The following is a 20,993-nucleotide window of genomic DNA, read 5'->3' as shown; positions in this document are numbered from 1 at the left end:
CAGCCTCCTGCCCACTGGGAAAAGTGAGTGGCTTCTTCCAGGCCTGCTGCACAGAAGGCCTGGCGTAATCAGGGCGGCGGAGGCCAAAACAGTCACGGGGTTGGAGTGGGCCTAGAGGCTGGTGCTGCACATACTGGGCTTCACCGCTTCGACCCCACACAAGGGTCAGCCTGTCACCACCAGACCCCACAAGATCTGGTCTTTTAGACAGGTGCCTGCAGTTTTTCCCAGACAGTGCTGGGCTGCTGCTTTTCTTTCGCTGTAAGAGTTTCTCTTCTTTTTTAAAATTTTTTTTGGCTTATTTTATTTATTTATTTTGAGTTTCCCTTCTTTCTTCTCTTCCTAGAAATGGTTTTTGTCAAAGAATAGAATTCTTGTACTTCCATTAAAAAAGGATTTGCTGTATGCCTGGCATAGCTAAAGTGCTAGAAATCAGGTATAGTAATGCCAGCTCCCTGAAAGACTGAGGCAAGAGGATGGCAAGTTCAGGTCCAATCTGGAAAGCTCAGCGAGTTAGGAAGCCTGTCTCAAAATAAATAAATAAATAAATAAATAAAGGCTGTGGATATCGCTGAGCTCATAAGCTCTAGGTTCCAGCCCTAGCACTATAGTATACTATAAATAAAAAATAAAGTGCTTGAAGTAAAGTAAGAAAAATTTAGAGAAATATTCCTACCATAGAAGCAATATTTACCATAGTAGGTAACGTAATTATTACCAGCAAATTATTCTCCAAGCTCTCCTACACTCTGCTGTTAGGTATTGACACTGATCTCAACAGGCCCACTTCTGATTTGCTATTTGTTTCCTATTCACTTCTGTAGCGGTCCACACACAAGACACGAAGAGGCTCATATCAAGGAAGACGCAAAAACTTACTCCTTTCTGTGTGTCCTCCTGGACTTCTGGTCTGCGCTTTCACTTCCTGTTCGCCCCCTCACTTCCTGTTCGCCCCCTCACTTCCTGTTCGCCCCCTCACTTCCTGTTTGCCCCCTCACTTCCTGTTCGCTCTCTATGAATTATGTGTAAAAAAAAATTATGTGTTGCCTTTGGACTTCCGGTCTCCCCCTCCCTTCCTGCCTTTCCCCACTGACTTCCTGTCTGCTTCCTACTCATGTTGGCCTTGCTCTGCCCTGGCAGTGGCACTTCCTTCCTCAGCAACAGATGATTCCAGCTCATCTCACTTGAAGAAGTGGAGGCATCACGCCCCTTTAGAGTTCTAGCAAACGGGTGGGAAGCTTCTTGTGTTCAGAGGCTTGACATAGCTCCAAGTTGTTAAAGCCTAGCAACCCCAAACTGCCCCTCAGTTCTCGACCAGGGGGATGGTGGCTGATCGCAGCAGCTGCAGTTCAGCAGAGCTTTTATCTTCCCCTACCTACCCATTCTCTAACCTCTGTGGACCGCACTGTGCTAATGCCGTCTTTCCAAATAATGTTTGTAGCTTCTCCTGACTGGACTGTGATTGATACAGCTAATGATGATCGTTGCCTAGAAAACTAAAACAGGTGTGTGTGTGTGTGTGTGTGTGTGTGTGTGTGTGTGTGTAATAGACAAGTTTGCAGAAAAAGCGCTATTTAAGAAAATGAAAATTGCATCTATGTGTTAAGCAGCTACACTCAAGCTCCACTATGTGTACCCCAGGCAAAGCAGGATTCTGCTTCGAAACTCCTGATTTCATTTGGTCTTTTTAAATTTTCTATAGCTTGAATAACCACTTCTTAGAAAAAGCATATTTCAGAGCTCTTAGTGGTTCAGACAGCTCCAGACAGGGAGCACGTCCTAGAGTCAGTGAGCACAGGGCCCACGCTCTGCTCCCTTCCAGGGACCTTGCTGGCTCTTCTCAGATCACTCTTGGCCACCTCCCGCTGCCCTGGCTTCAGAGATGGGCAGCATCCCTAGCTACTGGATGCCAAATACCGGGCGGTGCGGACAGAGGCCACATGTCACTGGTGTGCTCAGGGAGGCGTCTGCTGCTGACAAATGGGCCCCTGGGGCATGAGACAGGAGCCAGGCCTTACCTGCCTGCCATGTCCCTCCTGTAGCTCTCGCTGTTTCCTGGACGCCACACACAGGGCAGCTTCCCTCCACCTCGGCTGCTCACACACATTTCTGCTGTGGAGCCAAAGGACTGTGAACTGCCACTGTGTGGCAAGTAGACCTGTCCTCCTTTTAGGTGTAGGGCTGGGTGCCCCGGAATAAGAATGGGATCGAGACACAGAGCCATGTCCTGCACCCGTCTAAGCACCACCTGGCTTTATAACTTGGGCACGTTATTCTACTCCCTTGGGATTTCAGTTTCATTATCTCAAAACCAAGAGAAGTAGGACGAAATCCATCATTATACTTAGTTTTTTTCCCCTCATAACCTAACTTTTGTTTGTAACTAAAAGTAAACAAGTAGAAAAAGTTTCGGTTATTTCAAATATGAAGTACTTAATAAAAGGTTATTTTAATCTACTTCTAGTGATGAAATGCATTTATTTCTATCCATTTTATATTTAGCTAGGATTAGAGGTCCCATTGAACACAGATGTTCCCCTAATGACTATGTTTCTAGAACTACTGAAAACATCATCCCACAGCAACATATGTGTACCATGTTGATAGCAGCATAATTTGTCATAGTTAAATCTTGGAGACACCCAAATGCCCATCAACTGAAGAATGGATAAAAAATATGTGGTATTTTTATAGAATGGAGTATTACGGAGCTCTGAAAAAGATAAACTGGAATCTTTCATAGGTAAAGGAATGCAACTAGAGACTATACTCAAAAGTGAAATAAATCAGACCCTCATGTGTAAATATCATACCGTCTGCCTAGGGTAAGAACCTGTAAGAGTAAATAAAATCTGAAAGGTATAATGGATACTGCACAAAAGAAAAGAAAAAGAAACTGTTCAAAGGGAAAGAACAAATAGGATGAGGGAAAGGAGAAAAGAATAGAAAGAAGGAAGGGAAAAATAGATGTATATACACAGGATACCTTTTAACTGTACTACTAATTTCTACTAGTCTGTTGAATGGGACAGTCAGTGTTTAAATTATTATTTTTTCTTCTTTTTAATTTTTGACCAATTTTGCATGCTGATATCTACTACTCTAAATAAATAATTTGAATACAGCCACATGCACCATACCAGCCACTGTTGAGTTCCTATCAACTTGTTTAGTGAGATGCGGTATCACTTTTAGTGTGCTTCCTCTTATTTTTGTTCTCTTTCAAATTGAATGTTTACATTTACTCCCAAGTAATAAAACATTTGGGAAGTTATGCAGTATTTCTTATTAGTTCTCCATAACAATCCTATCAGTGTCTTAATCATGACCAACTTTGAGCCCAGGACACCTGGCCCAGGTCTGACACTGCCGTGTAGTTATGGCATCGCCCCCCTCCAGAAGTTATAACTGCTCCTGAAAATTCATTCATTGCTTCTGACCATCTACTCTGTTGCTTCTTCCTGTTTTACTCCTATTTTATTTTCCTGGCTTAAGGACATTTTTCAAAGTCGGTTAAAAATCTGGCAGCATTTCAGACAGCTTCCTAGGATTTATTGGGTGCTTCAGAAAAATTTCTCAGTGATCAGAGTTTCCAAGGAATCCCTGGAGTTTGTGGCTAGAAATAAAACCCAGTACACTTCAAACCAATTCCCTGAGCAAGTCTCCAACCAACAAAGTGAGGAAATTGCTGAACAGAATTGAGGATCACAGTACTTGCAAGTTCTTCAACAGTTTTTAAAACAGAAGAATTAGGTTTTTAGGGAAAAAAATACCTATCTTATGCACAAATGTATTGTGTATTTTATGCCATAAACATAAACATAAAATAATACCATCTTCATTCAATGAATAAGAAAATCAACTCCTGTAATAAAAATTTCTAAACAAACCTTATTTAAAAAGTATTGAAAAAAGTGGGGAGGTGAGATAGCTCAGCAGACTAAAGTGCCTGCTTAGGCAAGCTTAGGCAAGAGCAGGGACGACAGTTCGATTCCCAGCACCACATGCTGTGCCAGCCCCACCCTCTGGGTGGGCTAAGCTGGCCACAGAGTCTGGGCATAGTGGCGTATGCCCATAATCCCAGTGCTGGGGAGGCTGAAAAACAGGAGGATCACTATGAGTCCAAACTGCATAGTGAGACCCTATAAGCAACTAAATACATTAAATAGATAGATAAATAAACAAATATAGTGAAAAAAGAAATGTGTTATCAAAAGCTTAAGTGATTAAATCACTTATTGAGAAGCCACAAGCTTTAAAAGAAAATCTAGGGTATTTGGTGTTGGTCTAGAAAGAAATCAGATGAAATTGATTATAGAACTAGTGGTCCATTTATGTATAATCCAAAATAGAAGTTAAGAAAATTTAGTATTTCTTTTGTAAATATAAAATACAACCATTAGTGGCAAGGGAAAAATGACTTTTGATTAGAGCATAACAAAGAGATTTCTATCACCGTTACTAGTGATAGAGATGGGCAAGCAAATTCTCCTGAGGAATTTATAGTTAGGGGGGAAAAGTGAATAATTGTAAGATGAAGTCTATGTAGCTAGTAGAGGCCCCCACAATACTGCAGATGGGGACACTAAGTATGCAAACGTTTAGATCCAGGGACGATGTCATTGAGCCGGAAGCTACACGAAAAATCATTGCACAGAGAGAACATTCAGGAATGATCCACTGGGATTCCAGTCTCTCTCTTTCCAAGTCCTATTGGGGCAAGGGCAGCTTCATAGTTAAGGCTGAAAAACAACATTTGGGTTTCAAGTCAGGCTACTTAAGTCCACAGCCTGCTTTTAAAAGGAGGATCCTGGGAATCATCCCTCAATGGGGGCAGTAAGCAATGACATCAGATCTCCCCTGGCAGAACTTCCATGCCATCTACCTGTTAAAAATCACCTACAGGCATAAAAATAGAAAAATTAGCTATGAATGAAAGTTGGTACTTCTTGAAAAGAATGGAGAAATTGGCTAACATTTCAGCCGTGGTGTCCTTGTACCATCAGCTGCTCCTGGCTTGGTGGGACAGACATTCGATGCTGGGCTGGGCAGTACAGCAGACAAGATCCCTGCGTGCCCCCAAGCCCATTCCAGAGTCACATTTTCGCCACAAGAGTGGCAAGTCCTCTGCACCTGCCATCTGCTGCCTTCCATACTGCTGAAATCCAGTTCCAGGCTGCCATGACCCTAAGGACTGGCATCCCTTCTGTGAAGAAGAAGCCCCCCACCCCATCATATAGAAACTGCCCTAAATTCAATAGGCTGGGCCTGAGTACCCTCACTCCAGCTCATACGCACAGTGGCTGTTTCAGATCAAGCTGCAAAAGCAAGGAAGAAAAGGTGCTGCTTCACTCACAGAGCAGGTGCTATGGTGAGCACTCCAGGCTACTCCAGGCTTTGTAGCGCCAGCTTCAGTTCTGGGTCCCAGAGCTCTTTCCAAGACAGATAGGCAGTAAGAACAGGGAGTTCACCCCCAGGGACTGACTTTGTTTGGACAAGAAAGTAAAACCCCTCATGCTCAGGGTATTTCAAAAAATGATGAGTGTCTTGGTTCTGAATACACAGGAAAATGATATGTGGCCGTCTGTGACAACGTGAATGAACCTGGAGGAATGATGCCAAAAATAAACCAAAGAAGAGCACTGAATGACCAGACTTAAATGGGAATTCTGAAAAAAAGAACAGTTGAATACATGCAAGAAATAGGGCACAGATTATGATGAGCAAAGAAGATTAAATTGAAAAAAATAGGCCACGGGATCCACGTTTACAGTTAGGTAAGATGAGTGACTCTGGATGTCTGATGAACAGGATGAGGGCTGCAGCTAGTAGTACTGGACGATGGAACAAAAGTTTGCCAAGTACTATGTGTCTTCTCACTCTCTCACACACAAAAATGCCTAGAGAAAGTGGTAGATTAATATGGTTGCCTGAGTCTTTATTTCCCTGTGTTCACACATCAAGATTTTTATAACACACGAACCTTAAATAGATATAATTAGAATTAATATAAAGTACAAATAAAAAGGAGAAAGGAAACTGAGGTGACAAGGTCTCATAAAATAGGGACTATAAAAATTACTAAAAAACCCTAACAATTCTGGAGTTAAGAGACCTAGTGTGATAAATTGACTAGAGAAGAGTTATGCTTCGTGCTAGAGGTCCCCCACAGCCTCGTGATGTTACTGGGACTGGCTTTTCGGTGGCTGTTTTATCTAGAGTTTGCTACTGATTCATTGGGCAATGCTGGGATTAAGGATACCAGGACTAAGGCTGGGTGATTACTGGATTAGCCCACTTATTGGATTGGTAGCACCCTAATCTCAGCAGTCTTTGTGTGTGTGTGTGTGTGTGTGTGTGTGTGTGTGTGTGTGTGTACGTGCGCGTGCGCATGCGCATGCGCATGCGCGTGGGGTCTCATTATGCGGCTCAGACTCATAGTGATCCTCCTGATTTCTGCTTCCCTAGTGCTGGGATTGCAGGCATGCTCTATCACGCCTGGACTTCATCCCCGGCTCAGCAGGGGCAGGACCCAGGGGCAGGGCCAGTGCGGCATGTGGTGCTTGGGATTGAACTCTGGCCCCTGCGCTTACCTAAGCAAGCCCTTGGTCCACTGAGCTACACCGCTGGCCCTGATCCCAGCAGCCTTGATAAGATAAAAGGGGGAAAAAAGAACAAGAGAAAAAAGCTTGTCTTTCCCCTTTTGCTCTTGCTGCTTTTGCTGTCTTCTGCCTCCATGAACTGCGGCCTGATTGCCACAGTACCCTGCTGTGGAGCCAGCTGACTGTGGACGGAAAAGGCCTCAAGCTGTGAGGTGAATCAACCCCTCCTTCCTTCGCTTTCTTTCCTCAGCGGCAAGGAAAGTAACGGAGATGAGAGGCATGACGGTAGAGCTGGACTGCGAGCAGAAAAGCATCGGACTTAAGCAGACGCTAGCGACGATCGTGCGATCTAAGTAGACACTAGCGACGATTGTGCAATCTAAGGCACACAATAAGAGAATACGGAGAGATGCGCAGAGCTCAGAGAGGTGCGGAGCACTACTGAGGGCAGTGGCGTATCTCCATTTACCTTTGACTTTATATTACTTCTTCCTTGTTGTCTTTTATACACACACATACACACACTGAAAAATACATATATAACCTGACATAAGATGGATACTGTTTTGTAGAGATCGTCAACGACCTTTTAAATGGGTTCATCTAATATATTTTACATAGTCCCGCATAACTATCATCTTGAGAGCTCTTTAGTCTTTATCCTGGACCTACAGCCACTTCCCTTCCCTTCTGGATTATGCTCTTTGTTATTTCCTACATGCTACATCTGGAGGTACTAGAATATTTTGAGTTTGTATAACTGGAAAATATTTTACTTTTAGTTTTCAAAGGTATGTATGCTAAATACAAAATTGAATGAGGACAAATCTTTTTTATTTTCTTTCAGTCCTTTGACTTAATTAGTCTGGTTTCTCACCCACTTGCTCTTTCTTTTTTTTTTTTTTTTCTAATGTGGAATAAGATGCTATTGAAGTTTGTTCTTCCATAGCTAATATTTTATGTATATGCTTTATTTTTTTCTTTATAATTACTTTTAGACAATTTCATTTTTGTGTGTCTTGGTATGATTTTATTCAAATTTCTTGAGCAAAAGATTCATTTTTCTTGGAAATGTGCTATAATTTCAACTAAATTCAGAAATTTTATAATCTTTAAATATTTATTGCCTACCCCTTTCTACTTTGAGAATTCCAATTACATGAATATAAGTTTCTTGATTTTTGTCACAGAGTGAACAAACATATATGACTGATCTGTAAATACTTTCTTCTTCATTTTTATTTTGGACAATTTTTATTGTTATATTCATTTAACTTTGTAAATAATTTACTTACAATGTGCAATCTATTATCGATCTCATGCTGTATTCATTTCAGAAATACTTCTCTACAATTCACTCTGTCTACATCTTATATCTTTCACATTTCAATATTTGTCTGTAATTTTTAATATTCTATATAATCACTGATTTTCAATAAAGTTAATGAGAACCCTAACTTTTCTATTTTTTAGTCATTTATTTATTTATTTGGTACAGGGTCTCACTATGCAGCTCAGACTCATAGTGTCCCTCCTGCCTCAGCCTCCCCAGCACTGAGACTGCAGGTGTGCACCCCCATGCCGGGTTTCAGAGGCTGGCATGGTGAGCCTGGTGTTCCAGGGCCGGTACAGCATGCGGTACTGGGGATTGAACTCATGTCCTTGCGCTTGCCAGGCAGGCACTTAGACCACCAAGCTATTTCCCCAGCCCCTTCCTTGCTCTTTACAGTGCCTTTGGTTTACTTCTCTGGGGCCAAATGCCCCAAATGATCATCCACAGACAAAATATTAGGAGAGCTAGAATTTTTGTATTTTGAAGATGAATGGAAAAGGCGTAATAATTTCTATCCCCATGCCCGCTGCGGCAGATTCCACCGTGCACTGCACAGCAGTCTTTTGCTTTTCCTGATTCTATTTCGTTCTCTTATCTTTCATGTAGCTGTACACTTACAGCCTTTGCTGTTAACTCCCACCGAGCTCACAGGCTGCTAGGCATCTCAAAGGGCCGCCAGGGAACAGATTCCAGGACACAGCCCGCTCACTGTGGGAGGCCCCACCAGAGCCACGGGGCCTCCACCACGCGGGGGAGTGGGCAGCACCCTGTCCAGTCTCTACAGACAAATCCAACGAACTCGGAAGGGACCGGCGAGCACGCTACCACACAGATGGTGCTGGGTCTGGGTTAAGCTTTTGTGGAGGGCAGCCAAGGGAGAGATGTCTTAATTTAGAGCCTTACACAGTGTTTCCGCCCAATTACTAAAGAACACTTATTTTTTCCCCTTTAGAGAACATGGAGGAAACTAGCCACGCAGCCTTCCAGGTTAACAAGAACACCAGGCATCACTACACGTCCGCAACAATCTGAGTCCACCCTGCAAGGAAAAGCCTTTTATAAAGCAAAACAGAGAGATCAAACTCATAAAATTTCCACTAAAACACAAAATACTAACATTATCCTTTAAAATTTTTTTTTAAAGATTCAGGGCTAGCATGTATTTATTTTAAGGAAGTGGCTGGAAAAGAGCCTTTATCCGCCAATAACCTCAAAGACGTAGCAATTCTTATGAGGTGTGATTCAGGAATCTTTTTCTAAAGAGGAAGGGAAATGCGTTCTCTACAGGTGCAGTCCACGTCCGCAGACCACGTGGTGAACCTTTGCCATTGCCACGACCCGGAAGTGTTCTGACCACACATGTCCACCATGCCCAGTTATGCTGTGTTCATGTGGGTCTGTGATTAATTCATGGCCCATAGTCTAAGTGTCTCCTAAGCCTTTCTTCCCTAAAAAATAAGGACATATTTCAAGAAAAGCAAAAGTGGAAGCATTGCGATTTTGGCTTGCAAGAGAGCATCAGTTTAGCTTTCTGCTCCTCCCTCTGGGGTCCTGCAAAAGCAGGCACCTTACACATCTAAGCTGGGGGCAGCGTCTGAATCGGGTACTCAGAAAGGGGGAAATGAGCCAACCAATTAACGGGTCTGATAAGGCCAGCAGTGTGGTGGCCTGGCTGAGTGCCCTGACTTGTAAGCATCTTATCATGATTCGAGCGACAGAAGTAAAGTACTCAGGGCCCCAAACGTCTGATCCAATAACCAATACAACCGTTGCCGGTGAAGTCATTTCTCCAGTTTCCATTAGGAATCCACAAAGCAAACAGGAACACTTAAGATATTCATTTACTTACACCCGACCACAAGTTCTTAGATGTGTGTTTCAAATGGAAATGCTCTTCCACAGTTCTTCTAGAACAGCCACCAAAGAGTGAGTGGGGCTGCTGTTCCTACACAGGCCTAGGTGGGCAGAGGGCCGTGCTACATATTCGGGAAAATATTACTCTGCAATTGTCCACCTGTTTTTATAGATCAAAGACATGCCCCTGAGAATGAGGGAACAGCTGGAGGTATTCTGAGAGAAACCTCTGGCGAACCTCTTTTGCCCCGTCAATATGTCCACCTCGCTCCCAGGCCCAGAGCCGTCTACACTCACCAAGCCGTGGCAGGTGGAGAGGGCCACCGAGGAGTTCCTGTGAGACCGCAAGGAGCCTTGGTAGAAGCAGAAGTGTTCTGGTGCGAAGCTCTGCACGGACTTGGTGCCTCCTTTGCCTAGTGTCTGCACCACGAACCCAGGAGCCACCAGGCGGCTGGAGGCTCGCAGATCCACGTGGAAGTCGTGCCTGACTCCCTTGACCCGGAGGTGCAGGGCGTCCCCTCCTCCCGGCAGGGCCGCCGCGCTCCGCCGCCGCCGCCGCTGGTGGTGCACGATGTCGTGGGACACATAGGCTCCCCTGGGGTCCACCTCGTAGGCAGATACCAGGTCATATTCTGAAACCAAAGGAGTTGGGAGCAGTGAGCCATCTCAGGGATCCAAGGAATCGGAAGTCTTAGAATGTAAGAGCACCACACTGCTTCCACGTAGTAAGAAATGATGGGGGAAAAATTCTGTACAGTCATCCTCTTCCTAAAATGACGCAATTAACAGCACCAGAGTACAAAGGAAACATCTCCAAAGTGGCTATCGGGTAAACTGCCACTGTCTCTATATCACCAAGCCAGCAGATCCTATGATTTAAATTCTATGGCTTAAAAGGAAGGAAAAAAAAAAAAAAACCAATAAAACAGATGACAGAGTAAAGAAAATTGGTTTCTCAAGATTATAGTTCATCAATTTTACCAGTTGAGTAACAATCATCTATCATCACTTTTATAACTCAGAATCATTTCTTTAGTCCTATCCTCGGAATGAGAAAACAGCCAGATATATATATATATATATATATATATATATATATATAACTAACATCTTTTTACTAACATCTTCACTGAACTGACAAGGAATACTAGCTCAAAAATACCTTCATTTTTTCAGAAAATTGTTGAAAAGCAAAATGTGGCGGGCATCTTTGGCTGTTTAATTATTTAATTATTAAATTATTGAACAGAACATCGAAGGAAAAATGCAGACTGTAGGTGCATTCTAGATGTCAGCACAGAAAAGCTTATGGTCCTGTGTGTGTGTGTGTGTGTGTGTGTGTGTGTGTGTGTGCACTTGTGTGAGCACGTGTGTGTGTACGTGTGTGTGTGTGTGTGTGTGTGTGTGTGTGCTGACCACTGTGGACTTCAGTGGGCCTCCCATTGGCTGAGCTTCCCCTCCTGTCTATCTGGCTTCTTGTGACTTGACTGGCTTTTCTGGTGCCAAGCTTTTCCAAGAGGAATGCCACACTGGTTGAGAGTGGACTGGTCTAAAACATACTCAACTAATTCTTTGAAAACAGTAAGAGAAAGCCCAGACTGGCTCAGATTTGCACACAGGGATCCTGCAGGGGGCCTATCAAGAACCTCCCAGTGCCACATTCAGGGTTCCCACCCCTTCTGCAGGAGGTATGGAGGAGAATGAGAAGCCCCATCAGGGTGCTGGGAATGCCTTCAGAGGGCTTTCTGCCTAACAATTATCTTCTTTACCACCACGAGCAATAGCACCCCTGCCATCAGCATCCTGGGAAAGGGCTGATGGGGTGGGAGGAGAAGTGTGAGCCGCATCCCCTCGGCTGCCTCTTGCTCATCTTGGCTTAAAAGGAAGAAAAAAAAAAAACAATAAAACAGATGACAGAGTAGATAAAGAAAATTGGTTTCTCAAGATTATAGTTCATCAATTTTACCAATTGAGTAACAGTCATCTATCATCACTTTTATAACTCAGAATCATTTCTTTAGTCCTAACCTCTGAATGAGAAAACAGCCATATATATATATATATATATTACTAACATCTTTTTACTAACATCTTCACTGAACTGACAAGGAATACTAGCTCAAAAATACCTTCATTTTTCAGAAAATTGTTGAAAAGCAAAATGTGGCGGGCATCCTTTGCTGCTTAATTATTTAATTATTAAATTATTGAACAGAACATTGAAAGAAAAATGCAGACTGTAGGTGCATTCTAGATGTCAGCACAGAAAAGCTTATGTTCTGTGTGTGTGTGTGTGTGTGTGTGTGTGTGTGCACTTGTGTGAACACATGTGTGTACGTGTGTGTGTGTGTTTTCTGGAGCTTTAGGCAGCACCAAGGCAGCTCTGTAGCACAGCTCAGCAGGTTGGCTGGGCTCACATTCCTTGAACCCCAAGGCACAGGGTGCATGTGCCTCCAACTGCCTGAGAGCCTGCGATTGGGCCTTCCCTAGCCACGGGAGGGCCAGTTTCCTCCCTTGAACTCTTCCTAAGCCTGCCAGGAGTAGTCCAGATGAGGCAGGTCTTCCTCTAGCTTCACTGCGAGGTGTCTCCTGGACGTCAGGCCACGCACCAGAGAGGTGACCAGAGCTCCAGATGCAAGTGCAGCTTCCCCTGCATCGGCCATGGGAGTCCAGTGCTGCTGCTCTGTGGGCATCTGCACCTTCCCCTTGGCTTACCCACAGTTCTCTTGTCTCCGCTTGGGTCCAGTGGGACATGCTTTGGGGTTGTAAGATAAAATAGTCCAATCTTCTTGGTCACTATTAGGAAACACTCCCTACGGTTAGGCTAGTTGTAACAGTAGTAGTAGGATTAACGTTAGTATTATCTTTAGAAAGAGAAGGTTTCTTCACAAGTAAATCTCAGCACAGGCTCTTATCTATCTGATCCTGTTCTTTCCTGGCCAAGCTTTTTGTAGGGACCCAGGAGCTCACAGTAGCAACCAGCAGGCCTGGAGAAAAGGCAGTTTAGCTTCTGCTGAGATAGAGACCTGCAGCTGTGGGTGGCAGGTACCTCTGGAGGGTTCCAGGAAAGTAAGGGCCCAGGCCAGGAAGACCGAGTGGCAAGGCCCCTGCCACCAGCATGTCCCCCTCCTCAGATCCAGACTCTGAGCCACAGTGTCCCAGCCTGAATCAGACCTTAGCAACAAAGGGTCCCCGGGTGTGAGTTGGCATTTCAGGCTGCCTGGGTGGGTGAGGGGCAGCAGGGAGCCTGCGCAAGAGCTGGTGTCACATGGGCATTCTGTGCTATTCTCATTAGGAGAATGAGAAAGCTGGACCAATCTGCTTGAGCTGCAGAACTGGGAGAAGAAATGGGGGACACTAGAGGACTCAGTGTGGCTTGGGTGCCTGGGTAGAGCCCTGGCTGCTCACCAAGAGGAAGGGGACAGGCACCCTCCTGTTCCATTTGCATTCCTGCAAAGCATCTCTTTAGGGTGAGATTTCTGCCCTTGATCTTCCTAGCTTGGAACTGGAGGTAAGGTAGGCTTGGAGGCTGGCAGACACTCTACCTGCCTTCTTGGGGACAGCTCCTGCCACCTCATTAGCCTCTTCCTCCTCCTCTAGGCCATGGGATGACAGCAGGGGGCTGGTGGAGCTGCTCCAAACTGTGTCTAATTAGCAAGCTTCATTGCACATGAAAAGGTGATCCCTCTCAAAAAAAAAAAAAAAATCAAATTGTTCCTAGTAACATAAGCCACATCTCATGACCTGCATTTTCAAGAAAGATGGAATTTACCCTTTTAGTGGGGGAGAAGGGCAATGGTGTTTATCCTGCAAAATAACTGCTGATAAATCGGGAAGAGACAAGCTGTCTCCCACCATGGTGCAGTAAGTCTACATTCCAGGCAGATGACCCTGGAGGGGACACTTGCACTGTCTGGAGAGACATTAGGTTGTCACCAGAGTGGAGAGGGACAAGGATGCTCTGGGATGGAACAGATAGAACACAGGGCGCTGGGAAGCATGCGGCAGTTACAAGATGTCACCACCACCCTGTTGAGACTTCATCAAGACAGATACCCTAATGGTCTAATCTGCGGAAACGAGTGTGAGAAAGGGCCACACAGCTGAAGAACTTGGGGAATGAACCAAGTAAGCACACGCTCTCACCACGCACACTGTCTGCAGAGAGGTCCAAGTGCAACCGCAACAGGCTGAAAAACAAAAACTAAAGGGGAATCTGTGTTTTAAGATTGTAATCCCCTAAATGCCTGTGGTTAAAAAATAGGGACATTCCTGCTGTGTGAGAACCCTTGAAATAAGACTTTAGCCCCCTGGAGGGTCCATAATGAGAAAAACTATCAGGGATGGCAGCTCAGCTCAGCATCCTGACCTGCTGGAGCTCAGGGTCAGTGCAGGGCACTCTGGTTTGCAGATTGTCCTGAGAGGTGCAGACCCACAAGTGAGCACGTGGGACCAGGGCGGCCAGCTTCAGAGAGCTCAGCTTGTCCACCACCACCTCACCCTGTAGCTTGGTGACATCACACTGGTGACTCAGGATCCATGGCATGGGAATGTTTACACCACAGCAAGTGGTGAGTGCTTCCAAGCAGAGCTGCACACCCTGTGCCCGCCCGACAAGGAAATCCTGTTGGTGCAGCGCTGGGCCAAGCTGTCTCATCGGCCATTGAGATCTGAATGTAAATCATCACCAGCTATGCCTGAGTGTGCACACGCACGCACACACACACCATTTGTCATTTCGTTCCAAAGATTTCTATCCTTGCTGTGAACTTGCCTGGAAATTTTGAAAGTTAAAGATGTACCATAGCTTCAGGTTTCAGAGGAACCACGGATTTTATTACAAAGACACAGTGTAAGAAAAAGCATCTAAGTTTTCCACTAAGGAAGACAAAGTCATGCCGAACCAGCAACGGTGAAAGAGTTGGTCTCCGTGTCTGAGTATGGAATTTTCTCAGGGCAGTTAGTTATCCAGCACTGCCCAGAAGGATAGATGAGCTCTCGACTTTGCTGCATGATTACTTCGGCCACCCTGCACAGTCTGCAGTGACAGATGGAGGTGTCACTGCCAATGACACTTAGGGCCCCAAGGTTATTTCAAAACCAGCTCAGACCATAGATGCCTCCGCATCCAAGAGCAGGCGCGCCCGGCTGTCCCGCTGGCCTCCACACTCCAGACCTAAGGGACGGCCCTGCTGAGCTGAATCCTCCCTGGGTGTGGGAAAGACCCCTCACTGAGGGAGCCCACCTTAGCGAGGGAGTTTTTTCACAATTAGAGGGGAGAGTGGAGATTGAGGTGTGGGAGTCCATGCACCCACTGACCATGGGAGCTAGAAGCTCGCTGACCATGACACACAGCTCCTGCTTCGGGCCCTGATCAGACCCTGCATGAGCTGTTGTGGTCACACTGTGCTGTGGCACCTGGAGAGGTGCCAGGTGAGGACAGCACCTGCTCGGCAGACACAGGCAAAGCAGTCCCTGGCCTAGGCAGGAAGTCGTGGTGGCTTTTCTTTCTAAATGGTCCTCAGAGTTCTGGGCCTAAGCAAATAGTCTTTAGTGCTACGAGTATCTAAGATTTCCTGGGCCCCTCTGGAATTTTCTTAATTTTATTCTAAAAGCAGACGTCCTTGTAACTCTTAAAGGTATGAAGGTGCATGGATTACGATAGTGCGTTGGAAGAGAACCGGGAAAGGAGAACTACAAATACACAGGTATGTGCTTTCTCCTTGCAGAGGGATTTTGTCTGTATTATTTGTATCTCGCGCCCTCTGGTGGCGCCCAAGGGGCCCGGGCCCTACCGCCGGTCTGCTATTTATCGCGTCTCCTCCTTCTTCTCCAGCCGGGACAGTTTCAGCGGTGCAGATGTGAAGTCCCTATCTTTGTGTCAGCTTGTCAAGACGAAGGCACCATATCAAAGAACCCTGATCTCTTCACTTTTCAATTTTCTAGGTTTTCTGCGATAAGCCACTTCTGTAAATGCCAGTGCTGCTACTCACGCTGCAGATGGGGCTTCACCGCGGGAAAAGACGCAGAGCGCTAGCGCTCCGCAACCGCCGGCGAACCGGGCTCAGACGAAAAGCACCCCGCGCCCACTGCCGCACATCTGCTTTCTCGCTCACCTGACGCCACGGCGCGACACAGGCCCACGCCCAAGGGCCCAAGGGCGTGGACAAACGCCGCTCGGGAGCAGCAGGAAACAAACCGGGTTAGCGAGGGATGGGACCGGCTTTGCCCAGCCCCAGCGCGGACGCACACAACTCAGGTGTCGCGGCGGCTATGTGCTTGTTTCACGCATTCTGTTTCCACTCAACCCGGTTCCTGAAGAGCACTAACTGGGATCCTGGGATGCGCAGCCCGAGGGAGACTTCAGGCGCTGGCTCCTGCTCTCGGACTGGGAATCAGTGACCTTTGTGCTACAGCACGGGGTCGAGAGGGGCGGGGGCGGGGGTCTGCGCTCACCAAGGGAACCCACGCACGCACGCACTAACACCGCATCGGTGGGTGCAGATTCTGTGTCAGCGCTGCTGAGCTTTTCACAGACAAAATGCAGTGGCTACGCTTTTTCCTGACTCTGCAAACTGTTAACAGTTTTGCCAGGATCGCACAGTGGCGGCCCCTGGGGTGCGAATGGGGAAGGACGGAGCGGGAAGGCTCCGCCGGGTGGGGACCACGCAATCGGCGGGGGCGGCGGGGATCGCAGTCCCGGACTCACCGGCCTTCTCCTGCCAACCCGGCCACTCCAAGGGGGCGCGCGCGAAGCCAGGGCTCCGGGGCGCGGCCGCTGCGGGTTCCAAGGCGCACGCAGGTGCCTGCGGGGAGAGCGGAGGTGATGAGCGCCGCGGAGCTTACGCGGCGGACGGCTGGCGCGAACACGGGCTCGGGCACGGGCTCGGACACCGGCTCGGACTCCGGCCGGGACTCACCTGTGTGCCCAGCCGCACCAGCAGCAGCGCCCACAGCGCCGCGCGCCCTGGGGGCCGCAGACCGCGCTCTCCCTGCCGCATGGAGCGCTCAGCCGGTGGTGCGCTCAGGGGACACCCGCAGCGCGGCTGGAGACGCCGCAGCGCGCGGTTATCACTCTGGGCGCTCAGGGGGCGGGGAGGTGACATCGCAGGGGTCGAGGAGCCGCGGGGGGCGTGAGAGAACTGGTAGAAGGGGGAAGGGGAGGGGAGGGAAGGAGGGATGGGGTAGGAGGAGGAAAAGGGAGAGGAGGGAGCAAGGGGAGGAGGCTGTGGGGTCGCGTCCTCCCTTGTCCTGGGGCCCGCCTCTCTGTGCGCTCCCCCCTAGAGGTCGCCTTCGCTCATGGGGCGGGACACCTGGCTGCACCCAGGCGACTGTGCTTGAGCGTCAAGAGGCCAAGCACAGGGGAACCTGGGACTCCCCTTGTCCCCAGAGGGTGGCCCGCTCAGGCTCTGGGACTACTCAGCCCTGGATTGGTCTGGCTGCAGGAGCTGCCCTGCTGGGACCTGGGGCCGCCTCCTGGGAGGCTAGGGGCCAAGCTGGACACCTGCCCGCCAGCGTGGGGGGAGGCAACATCGGTGCCCCAAACTATGCATTGGAGCGGGTGGTGATTTTTCACTTTTAGACTGTGTTCTGCTCCTTGTCGTGACCATTGTGTGACCACAGGTCCTCATCAGTGCCCGCGCGTGTGCCCAGTGTGTGTGCTTGCAGGGCTGCTCGGGTGTGTACACGTGTGTGCGCACGTGTGTGCGCGGTCGCCCCTTTCTGCTGGCTGTGTTCCCGCCTCTGACCCAGTCCCCTTCTGTGGGGCCCAGAATTCTGTTCCCCTGACCTCAAGGTCCTCTGGTCCAGCTGGCCTGTTTCACCAGGATTCACACAATTTGGAGAGAGGATGAGGAGTGACAGCGGTGCACCTTCCTCTCCCCAGCATGCAAGTTTGGAGAGCTCAGAGGAAGTGTCAGCTCCTGCACAGAGCAGCGCGTCCACCTGTCTCTCTCTCTCTCTCTCTCTCTCTCTCTCTCCCTCCCTCCCTCCCTCCCCTTTCCTTCCTTTCCCTCTCACGTCCCTTCTTCCCTGCCTCTTCCTCCCTCCCTCCTTACTTGAAACCATGAAAAATATTCTTTCCATGAAGCATATTTTTCTTCTTTCTTTCTTTCTTTCTTTCTTTCTTTCTTTCTTTCTTTCTTTTTAAAAATTTATTTGGTACAGGGTCTCACTGTGCAGCTTGGACTTCTAGTGATTCTCCTGTTTGCAACATCCCCAGTGCAGGGATTACAGGCGTGTGCCACCACACCCAGACTGGATCTCTGGCTCAGCATGTGCAGGGGCAGGGCCAGCGCTGTGTGGGATCCCCGGCGATTGAACCCCCGGTCCCTGTGTTCGCTTAAGCAGGCACTCAGTCCACTGAGCTATCTTGCCATCCCAGTGTCATAAGGCACATTTTTAAGCCAGCAGTGGTGGTGTTCCCAGGCTCAGAGACCGCGCCCTGGTGGGGAAGGATCTGTCAGGGTTTGTATCTACATGCCCCCCAACAAAGTCTCATGAACACAAAGAGAGTGACTTTTGGAAGATAAATGAGCCGGTCATGGGGGCTGATAGCTGACCTGCTTTTAGGTGGGGGTCTACCCAAGAGGCCTGCCTCACCAGGGAGGTGGTGCGGCTGGACTTAGCTCCCTCCCCCACTCCTTGCTCCTCTTGCTGCTTCCTGTCTACGTGCTGTGAGCAGGGCTGCTCCGCCAGGACCCGCTGCCCCGCTGCCCTGCCTTAGAGCCAGCTCACGACCTAAGGACTGAAACGTGAACCAAAGGAAACTTCTCCTTGTGCAGGGCATTGAATCCTAGGTACCAACTAAGGCAGAGTCTCACACAGAGGTGTGTGTGTGTGTGTGTGTGTGTGTGTGTGTGTGTGCACGAGTGTGCACATGCACACCCAGTAGTTTGATTTGAGCTCACATATAAGTGTGCGTGTGTGGATGTACAGTTTTCTACAAAGTGACTCATCAAGTAATGTGTACAGTGTTGTTGCTATTGTATTTCTAAAAATTCTAATGGAATTTTAGAGGAGAGGAGGCATGAGTCCTGGCTGGCTAGAGAGCATTCGTCTCGTTGCAGACCACATTTCCTCTTGTTGCAGTCCTGACACTAACTAGAAAGGGAAATTTTATAAGGAAAATAGACAATTTTAAAAGCACACTTCATCCAATGTATATTTCATCTAAATTTAAACTGCCTCCAAATTTAAAAGGACAAATACAAACTTGATCCTGGACTTTAGACATAGGTTAGCAAGTGAGAGGCCCACTGCTGATGCTGCGTCACTGTGGTGGAGGGGCACCAAGTGTGTGCAAGCGTGTGCGAGGGTCCGCCTCATGCTCCTCCCTGACCCACCACAGGGTCTGGGGGGCTGTCCTGTTCACAGAGTAACCCTCAGTCCGGCTTCAGACTGGTAGCCCCTCTTCCTCTGTGTGCCTGTGTGACCTGCAGTTGGCTGCTGCTGGTCAGTTCCTCACCCAGAAATGTAGCAGAAGGCTATGGAAACCCTACTCAGTTCTGCCAGAGAGAGGCTTCTGCCCAAACCTCCTCGGTCAGGACAAGGAGCAGCCATTGGCCCCATGCCTGGGTATGCAGAGTGCAGCATCAGACAGGTGCGCCCCAAGTCACCTCTGGAGATGCCCACTTTGGTGCTGTGGCAGCTGAGGCCATCTGTACCCTCTCATTCCTGGTGGGTCCTGGGAGTCTTTTCCTGCCTCTGTTTCTCTGCCCCTCCTGGAGTGAAAGCCTCCGTTCTCTGTACTGAACCCACTCAGGCAACGTCATCAACTTCAGCCCCCACCCAGCAGCGCTGCCAGGGTCAGAGCACTGTAGGCACTCAGTGAGGGTATTGAATTGCACAAAGATAACAAATGACTACTGATTTTTTATTTAGTCCAGGGTCTCGCTACGCAGCTCAGACTTGTAGTGATCCTCCTGTCTCAGTCTCCCCAGTGGTGGAATTACTGGCATGTGCCACCACACCTGGTTTCAGTGGCCAGCATGGCATGTGATACAAGGGATCAAACCTGGATCCTTGCACTTGGCAGGCAGGCGCTTAGACCACAGAGCTAGCTCCCCAGCAGGCTTAGAGCATTTTAGCTCTGTAACACACAGATGAGCTCATGCCACACAGTTAGCCACAAATGTTCTCCAAAGACTCTGGTGCTCTGCCCTGTAATGTCTGAACACATGGCGATTACCAGTCCCTCCAAAGTTCAATAAAGCATCGGTAAAATGACTTAGTGAGATTTATTATTTGGAGGTGACTTTCTGTTGTTAATGGTCTATTGTGTTTCTTCTTTCTTCTTGAACCAGTTATTTTTTTAAATTTATGTTTTCCTAGAAAAGAACTTCTTGCATCAAAATTCCCAGTTGTTTTAGAATATTTTGCTTGTTTACACGTATTATTAGTCACTCATTAATCATGATTAATTAAGAATAGTTATCTTAGTGAGACTCCCTTGGGAGGTCCCTTTCTCCGTTAACCTATAACTCAGTAGGCAAGCCAGACATTAAACAATTACTCTTCAATATTTTGCTGGTTACATATTAAAAAGAAATAGAAGAAAAGTGCTGAGGTGAATTCTTACTGTACATTGTAATTATTTCACTGTTTTATGGAGTTGAGACTTTTTATGAGTACAGCTATCATTTGGACTATGTTAGAATAACTTTGCCAACAAATAATAATACTTCTTAGTGAATATGTAGGGAGGGCCTACTTATTACTTATGTTTGTGGGCTTTTAGCTGTCTCCTGTTAATATTTTGAGCATATCCTCCCCCATTGCCCTTCCTTTCATCTGTCTCTCCCTTTGCAAACTATCTTCCTTCTACTTTTAGGTCATCTTTCTAGTTTTTGTTTTGTTTAACACTCTACATATTGGGGAAAACATGTAAAACTTGCCTTTCTGAGTCTACTGAGTCTGGATGACTTGGCTTACTGTAGTGGCAAGTTTTATCCATTTTCCTGCATATGTCGTGATTTCATTCTTGCTTTGGTCTTTCTTGCCTGTGTTTCTTCATTGTGAAATCAGTTTTTTTCCCAGTGTAGCATTTCCTAGCTAGGGGCTGTGTCTGACAACTTCAGTGCGTCCTTCGCATAGTTCTAACCCTCCTGCCCACATCGCTCAGCCCCCTCTCCTTTGCTTCTCAGCCCAATTAAAATCCCTGGCACTGGATGTTGGATTTCACTGGCCAGAGCCTCGGGTTTACC

The 20,993-nt window shown here is 47.4% G+C and overlaps 1 protein-coding gene across 1 annotated transcript in view; it reads right to left on the bottom strand.

Moving 5' to 3' along the window:
• Positions 1 to 16,823, bottom strand: part of Adamts16 (ADAM metallopeptidase with thrombospondin type 1 motif 16) — a 167,642-nt gene extending 150,819 nt beyond the window's left edge. The window contains exons 1-3 of the mRNA XM_004625189.2: positions 16,710 to 16,823; positions 16,499 to 16,595; positions 10,087 to 10,421 (exon numbers count right to left, since the gene is read on the bottom strand). Of these exons, the coding sequence (XP_004625246.1) occupies positions 10,087 to 10,421; positions 16,499 to 16,595; positions 16,710 to 16,790 (513 nt within the window). The 5' untranslated portion in view covers positions 16,791 to 16,823. The remainder of the gene's footprint in view (positions 1 to 10,086; positions 10,422 to 16,498; positions 16,596 to 16,709) is intronic.
• Between the last annotated feature and the right edge of the window lie 4,170 nt (positions 16,824 to 20,993).

Source organism: Octodon degus, unplaced genomic scaffold (genome assembly GCF_000260255.1).
Source record: "Octodon degus isolate 3935 unplaced genomic scaffold, OctDeg1.0 scaffold00008, whole genome shotgun sequence".
Classification (NCBI taxonomy): Eukaryota; Metazoa; Chordata; class Mammalia; order Rodentia; family Octodontidae; genus Octodon; species Octodon degus.
This window is presented reverse-complemented; position numbering and strand designations above follow the sequence as displayed.